Genomic DNA, 7,603 nt, shown 5'->3' on the forward strand with positions numbered 1-7,603 from the left:
GCTCCCACTTCTGTGAAGCTGGGAGTCACAGAGGCGCCAACTTTGTGCTGTGGGGGGGGGTGGAGGGGAGATGAGCGGCATCAGGCTGTGGGGACGTGGGGGGGGATGCTCTGACCTGCTCTGGTCACACGGCAAGCCGGGAGGTCGGGGGAACCCAGGGCGGTGGAGCTGGAGCCTGGGGGCCACGGGGAAGGGAAAGCAGAGGAGCCGCAAGCTTGGCGGTGAGGACGCGCACGGGGTGGCAGCGGGAAGGGCTGGCTCTAGGCCCCCATCCTGGCTCTGGGTGCAGAGCGGCCCTTCAAGCCCTGGGCCTACCCTCCCCCCCTCACCCCGAGCAGGATGAGAAGGGGAAGGGACAGGGTGTGGTTAGCCTGTGGCCGGGTGACTCAGGACGGTGGAGGCTGCCCTAAGAGAAGTCAGGACAGGGAACTACGTGGGGCTGAGGAGCGAGCCTGCCCTCCTCCTAGGGTTCACCTGGAGGGAAAAGACCTCCCGGAACCTTCTGGACCACCCTGACCCCCAGGACCTCCGGAGTCCACCGAGATAACGACTGAGCTCTGCCCGGGCGAGGACTGTGTCGCTCGGCGCCCGATGCCTGCCCTGCCTGGGTTTCACGTCCCCGTCTCTCCCTTCAGAGGGGGTGTCATCTCAGCTCTGGAATCTTCCAGAAGATCCCCGCTAGGCCTCTGTCGGCACCACCTCGGCCTGGCTCCCACACCCTCCTCTCCTTTCCTCCACGAGGCGCCTCATGCAGACACAGGCTCACGNTCGTGCCCGGCGGGTGGCCCGGGTGCCTTCCATCCGGGTCCGGCAGGAGCCTCAGCACCTCGGTGGAGGTGGGCCGGCTGGGGGACTGCACGGAGGGCGAGCTCGGGGCGCAGGGGAACCAGGAAGCGGAAGTCTCGGCTGTGGGACGCGGACAGAGAGGGGACTTATGGGGGGGGGGGGTGGTGGGAGCCGGGGGGTGCTGAGACCTGGGTTCTCCGAACAAAGGGGGGCTCCCCTCCCCCTCCCCTGCCCCCCCATCTCAGGCAGGAGAGGCCGGGAGACTCCCTGCAGCAGAGACCGTATTCATCCCGCACCCGCTAGGTGCTGGGCTCTGTGCAAAACGTTTCCCGTGGGTTGTGTCTTTAACCCTCGAGCAGCGCGGAGTCAGGCTTTTACGCCCCTGTTTTGCAGATGGGGAAACAGAGGCAGAGAGCTGTGAAGGGGCTGCCCGCGCGCAACACGAGCCAGGCAAGCGCGCCTGGGCGCTGGGTGTGAGCTGAGGCCTCCCCGGCGCGCCCTGTGGACACGCCGGCCACCGGCCCCTTCCCTCCCGGCGCTTCGAGGACCCCGCAGGGGCTGGAAGAGCCCTTGGCTGCAGGGGGGTCTGGAGTCGCCACCNCGGGGGGGGCCCAGGGGCGGAGAGAGGGCGCCTGAGCTCGCACCTGCCGTCAGGGCCGCCTCCTCCCGGGCCTGCGCGCACAGCCGGCTCAGCCCCATCCCCTCCCAGGTGCGGAGGGCCAGGTGCCAGGCCTGCTGCCCCCCGTGCTGGGCCACCAGGCACGAAGCCACCTCCACGTGGCCCTCCTCGCCCCGCCGGGCCAGGGTGGCCCTGGAGGGTCCGCCGAGCTCCTTCTCCCCGAGCCCGAGTCGAAGCCGGAAGTCGCGCAGCTGCTCCCTGCTCATCATCGACAAATACCAGGCCAGCCGCCACTCCGCTCCGCCGGCCATGTGCGCGGTCGCGGGGCCTCCGGGCTGTCCCTGGAGGGGGGGCTGGTGGAGGGCGCAGGGGGGCGTCAGGCAGGCAGGACGGCCTCGCCCCTGCCCGCCCCAGGGGAGGCTCACTGGGATCATTCCTCTGGGCCCTCGAACTCCTCTTCAACACTCAGAACCCCGTGGTGCAAGCCCCGGGGCATCTGCTGACAGTGGCCAGAAGGGGGGGGCAGCGGTGGGAAGGAAGAGGTGCTCAGAGGGGCCCGGAGCGGCCGGGGGACCCCGGGGCACTGGCTCAGCCAGACTCACCCTTCTGTGGGCGCAGGGTCCTCGCCTGAGCCTGGCGGGCAGTGGGTGGGGGGCGCGTAGAGGCAGAGCAGAGGGGGGGCTCCTGGAGCCTCAGGGTGAGCTCAGAGCCACGCGCTCCAGGGCCTCGGGGGCCCCTCTTGGCCCCGGGACGCTGACCACGACCGCGGGGAGAACAGCCGCGGGGCCGTCAGAGCNCAGCCGCCCTCCCATCCCCACCAAGCCAGGCCCCTGGGGTGAGGGGCGCAGGCCATCTTCCTCTTTGGTCGAATTGGCACAAGTCAGGGACTCTCTGACCCTGTTGTGTAACGTTCTGGAGATGCCTGGGGACCTCCCCCCCTCACCCCTCACTCCACCTCCCTGCGGGCTGGTTCATTCCTTCTAGCCTCAGTTTGCTCATACGTTCAATGGGACAGCAAAGGTTTGCCCAGAGGCTCAGTTTAAGCAAAAGCTCTTAGTAACCTTAAAAGCCATTATATAAATATGAGTGTTCTTTTTTTGTTGTTTGTTTGTTTTTTGTAACAGCCAGTTAGCACACTGGGGGAGACCTATCAAGGGTGGAGCGTGGGAGATCGGGGTGTCTGAGCCCTCCAGGAGGGACCCCAAGAGGCTGGCCTGGAGAAGGACAGCAATGACAGCAGCTGCGTCTGATACGAGCTCTGGGGACCGAATCCTGCAACCCTGACTTCCGACACTCACTGCCGGGGCTGGCGCAGGGCCCGTGGGTCCCGGGCTCGGCCTGCTTCAGGGGTCAGGTGCAGACAGGGCGCCGACGTCACCCACCCTGCTGCCTGATTTGGTGACACATTCAGGGGTCCCCCAGCCCCTTTCCAGGCTTGCTGTTTGCGATTTGTTAGAATGGCCCCCAGGACCCAGGAAAACACCTTACGTGGCGGTTTATCATCAAGACTCGGGAACGGCGACACGGAAGGCGTGCAGAGGGCAGGGGGTGGGGGGCTGGGGGTGGCGCCCCACCTGCCTGGAACCCCACGCGCTCTCGGCCGGACCCTCTGCGAACCCCGCCGTTCAGGGCTTCCACGGAGGCCTCGTTTCGTCGCTGCGGTTGAGTAAAGCCTTGGCCTCCATGAAGAGCCTGTCCTCTGGCCCCTCAACCGGGAGGTCCTGCCTCGGACTTGGGGTGACCAGCGTCCAACCTGAAGTTCCCGGAGACCCAGCCGCCTGTCATCTCATTAGTATACGGCGTGAGGTTCTAAGGGTTTAAGGAGCCGTGTGCCAGGACCTGAGGACAAAACCCAAATATCTATTTCTTGTCACAAGGCGGTTCCTCGGGTTTCAGGGAACGAGGGAGACGCCGGGTGCCGGAGGCCGGGAGCAGGCGGAGACACGTGCTTCCTCAGTGCACGAGCCGGTCAACGTCCGCGCTGCCCAGCGACCTGTCCCCACCGCCCGTGAAAGTGCTATACGCTGGGGCACTGCACAGGGGCTTAAAGTAAGTCATCGACTCACCCCCTCCCCTTTTTTATTTCACCTGCCAAAACCCTACTCATTGCTTTAAATGTCTATTAATTTTTGAGAGAGAGTCAGCGTGAGCAGGGGAGGGTCAGAGAGAGAGGGGGACACAGAATCGGAAACAGGCTCCAGGCTCCGAGCTGGCAGTCAGCACAGAGCCCGACGCGGGGCTCGAACCCACGAACCGTGAGAACATGACCGAGCCGAAGTCAGACGCTTAACCGACGAAGCCACTCAGTCACCTTATTTTTACTTTATTTTTAATTTTTTTTTTATGTTTTAAACGGCCAACCCAAATGGCGCCACTTCCATGAAGCCTTTCCTGCTTGACCTCCCGTCCACTGTTGCCTTGTGTTTCCGACCTCAGTGCCTGGAGGCGAGTAGCTGCAGGGAAAGCACAGGGCGCTTGGGTCTGGTGGGTCTGGGGTTTTCGGACGGCTCTGTCTCCAGCTGACCGTGACCCTGGACAGCATCTGGGTATCTTGTCTGTAAGGTGAGGAAATGACAGCCACGTCCCCAAGTACTTGTGACAGTTCCACAAACAGATGTGAACGCGCCGTGCATGGGACGGGGCGGAGGGTCAAGAAACGTCACTTAGCTTCTCCTTCTTCTGAAGATGGTGGGTTCGTCGGAGGCAGGTAGCTGAGTCTGCTCTTTTTTTTTTTTTTTTTGCACCTAGAAAACGAGCTCCCCGGTTTGCACAGCCTTGGCATTCAGATAAGATATTTAGTGAAGAAATGATTTAAAACATTACTGCAATTTTACGTATGTATATATGTGCGTAAGCAGGCTCCACGCCCAACGCGGGGCTTGAACTCACCACCCCGAGATCAAGACCTGAGCTGAGATCGGGTCGGGTGCTTCACCGACTCAGCCGCCCAGGTGCCGCTATTGCTTCAATTTTAATTTCACAAGTAGGATGTGAGCACACTTTCATCCTGGAAACTTCAACCACTGCGGATGCTGCTTCGCCCAGTCAGCGCTGTTCCAATGTGCTCTGTGTGCTTCCAGACAGACCCACACGTGGATCTATATAAAGTATGTAGCTTTTCGTCTGACTTCCGCTCGGGTCAGGATCTCACGGTTCGCGGGTTCGAGCCCCGCGTCGGGCTCTGTGCTGACAGCTCGGAGCCGGGAGCTGCTTCCGATTCTGTGTCTCCCTCTCTGTCTGCCCCTCCCCCGCTCACACCCTTTCTCTGTCTGAAAAATAAACATTAAGAAAACTATGTAGCGTTGCTGGTAACACTATGTTTTATTGTGCAGCATGCTTACCTTTCTGCGCTGTGAGTACCTGATGCCTCAGAGGCGGGCGTGGCGGGGAGCCTTCGGGGTACCCCCTCGTCCCCCGGGACAGAGATCTGCAGCCGGCACGTGCCCTTTGCACTTGGTAAAAGCCAGCAAACCAGCCTTCCCGAGGCTGCGGCCTTGACCCCGTCCAGCCGAGGAGGGAACGCCGCTCCCCCACACCCCCACCCCAGCGGACGTGGGGCGGGTGCGGTTCCCGTGGGGCAGGGGGCTCCCGTTGGAGCCTGGACCCCCTGACGGCCGTGGGGTTGGCTGCGGGGATGCCCGGCCCCGGCGGCTCCCAGACCCCCGCCGGCCTCACTCGGTCCACGGCCTCCGCAGTGACCCCACGTCTGTGTCTCTGGCCCCCATCGCGTCTCTGGATTCCAGGTGTCTGTCTAACCCCTCCGCCTGCTGGGGCGTCCCCTCCTCACCCTCCCCGCCAGCCTCTCTGCTCCCACGGCCTCCCCACGTCAGGCAGTAAGTGCTCGGGCCCCAGACGCTGCGCTGTCCCTCGACTCCTCTGTCTCGAGCCCCACGTCCAGAGCCTGACTTCACGCTGCGCTCGCGGGGCCCAGCCAGCCGCCCTCTCCTGCCCGGATCGCTGCAGCAGCGCCTCACCGCCCCCACCCCCGACTCAGATGTTGCCCCTTTGCCGTCTGCTTTCCGTCTGGTTGCCAGAATCCGCCGCTTAAATCATAAAACAGGCCAGGTCACTTCTCCGCTCAGAACCTCGCAGTGCTCCCCATTTCCCTCTGGGCAAAACCCAAGTCCCACCTTGTGTTTCCGCCCGCACGAGGCCCCTGGGGTCTCTCTGGCTCTCCTGCCTGTGTCTCCTCCGTCTCCTTTCTGTTCCTTGAACGCACCAAGAACACTCACCCCAGGGCCTTTGCACCACCTCTCCTCTCGGGAGGATTTCTCCAGGTGGCAGAAGGCCTGTCGGCTCTCCTCCTGTGGAGCCTCACCCCTCTTGCCCCCAGACCCCTGACACCACCCGGCCTCACGGGTGTGCTCGCCGGCTTCCTCTTACCCTCAGCTGCCAGGACGATTTTCGCTCCCTGAAGGCGCGGAGGGCACCTTGCTGACCCGCGGCCGTGCTGGCCGCGGCGGCATCGGCGCCGCGGGAGTGAACTCTCCGGTGCCTCTCTGTCCTGCGCACTGTGACCACCGGATGGCGCGCTAGCACTTTCTGTGCCTCGGAGCCGCCACAGGTGCGTTCCCTCCGGGTCTGGATGTTTCCTTCCCGGTTCTGCGGCCTCAGGTCTCTGCTCCCTGCCTTATGTTTCAGGGCCTTTTAGGAACATGTTAAAGTTTTATTTTTTACTCTACTTATTTTTTATTTTATTCAAATAATGCTGGTTTCTTTACTTTTTTTTTAACGTTTATATTCGAAAGACAGAGAGAGGCAGAGTGTGAGTGGGGGAGGGGCAGAGAGAGGGCGATGCAGACTCTGAAGCGGCTCCAGGCTCCAAGCTGTCAGCACAGAGCCTGACATGTGAGATCAAGACCTGAGCTGAAGTCGGGACCTCAACGACGGGAGCCATCGCGGCGCCCCTGTTTTTAACTTTTAACAGCCCAGCCTCACTTTGCGGGAAGGTAAATATAAGAGCTTTACTGTCCCCCTGCCCCCCCAGATCTCATTCATGGAGGGATGTGGCCCTTCCGGGGGAGGAGTTTTTCACTCCCTCTTGTGGCTCCCTGGGCCTGTGCTCCCTGGGCCCTGTGCTCCCTGGGCCTGTGCTCCGTGGGCTGTGCTCCCTGGGCCCTGTGCTCCCTGGGCCTGTGCTCCCTGGGCTGTGCTCCCTGGGCCTGTGCTCCCTGGGCCCGTGCTCCCTGGGTCCGTGCTCCCTGGGCTGTGCTCCCTGGGCCTGTGCTCCCTGGGCTGTGCTCCCTGGGCCCTGTGCTCCCTGGGCCTGTGCTCCCTGGACTGTGCTCCCTGGGCCTGTGCTCCCTGGGCCCGTGCTCCCTGGGTCCGTGCTCCCTGGGCTGTGCTCCCTGGGCCTGTGCTCCCTGGGCTGTGCTCCCTGGGCCCTGTGCTCCCTGGGCCTGTGCTCCCTGGACCCTGTGCTCCCTGGGTCTGTGCTCCCTGGGCTGTGCTCCCTGGGCCTGTGCTCCCTGGGCTGTGCTCCCTGGGCCTGTGCTCCCTGGACTCTGTGCTCCCTGGACTCTGTGCTCCCTGGGCCTGTGCTCCCTGGGGAGTGCTCCCTGTGCTGTGCTCCCTGGGCTTACTCAGGTCCTCAGCTTGGTAAAGGCTCTAACCTTCCAGAAACACACCCGTGCTCCTTGCTCAGAGGGAATTGCCCCGCCCCCCCAGCAAGGTGGGACTGTGCGCTGGGAAGCGCGGGCATCCGGCGGTGGCCTCTGGGTGCGTCTCCCCCATGCACGTCCTCACGCAACAGCTGCCGGCACCGCGGGGGGGCCGGGCCGGGTGCTGCTGCACCGACGGCCTGGGGGGAGGAGCCTGTAGGGAGAGACCCCGTCCTCAGCCGCCCGGGCTCGGCGGGGACAGCTCACGAGGCCCCTCGTGGCCGCCCGCTCGGCCCCCGACAGCGCGACGCACCCTCGCGTAGCTGCCGGGAAACGCCATCCCTCACGGCTCCCTCTTCCCCACGGCAGCTTCTGTGGCCGCTGGGTCGCAGCCGGATGAGGCGGGTCCGCCTTCTTTTTTTAAAAAATTTTTTTAATGTTTGTTTGTTTTTTGACAGAAAGAGAGAGAGTGAGAGCACGCTGGGGAGGGCAGGGCCCAGAGAGAGGGAGACTCCCAGGCAGGCTCTGCACGGTCAGCACAGAGCCGGACGGTCCCCCAAGGCCGCGGTGGTGGCTGGGCGGTGACGGGGGGGGGTGC

At 63.6% G+C, this 7,603-nt stretch overlaps 1 protein-coding gene across 1 annotated transcript in view; it reads right to left on the reverse strand.

The window, feature by feature from the left end:
• NLRP1 (NLR family pyrin domain containing 1) overlaps positions 1–1,733 on the reverse strand; it is a 24,580-nt gene extending 22,847 nt beyond the window's left edge. The window contains exons 1-2 of the mRNA XM_077746776.1: positions 1,431–1,733; positions 767–906 (exon numbers count right to left, since the gene is read on the reverse strand). Coding sequence (XP_077602902.1) covers positions 767–906; positions 1,431–1,716 — 426 coding nt within the window. The 5' untranslated portion in view covers positions 1,717–1,733. The remainder of the gene's footprint in view (positions 1–766; positions 907–1,430) is intronic.
• Positions 1,734–7,603: the final 5,870 nt, after the last annotated feature.

The sequence above is a fragment of the Crocuta crocuta genome, unplaced genomic scaffold (genome assembly GCF_008692635.1).
Source record: "Crocuta crocuta isolate KB4526 unplaced genomic scaffold, BGI_CrCroc_1.0 scaffold139, whole genome shotgun sequence".
Taxonomy (NCBI): domain Eukaryota; kingdom Metazoa; phylum Chordata; class Mammalia; order Carnivora; family Hyaenidae; genus Crocuta; species Crocuta crocuta.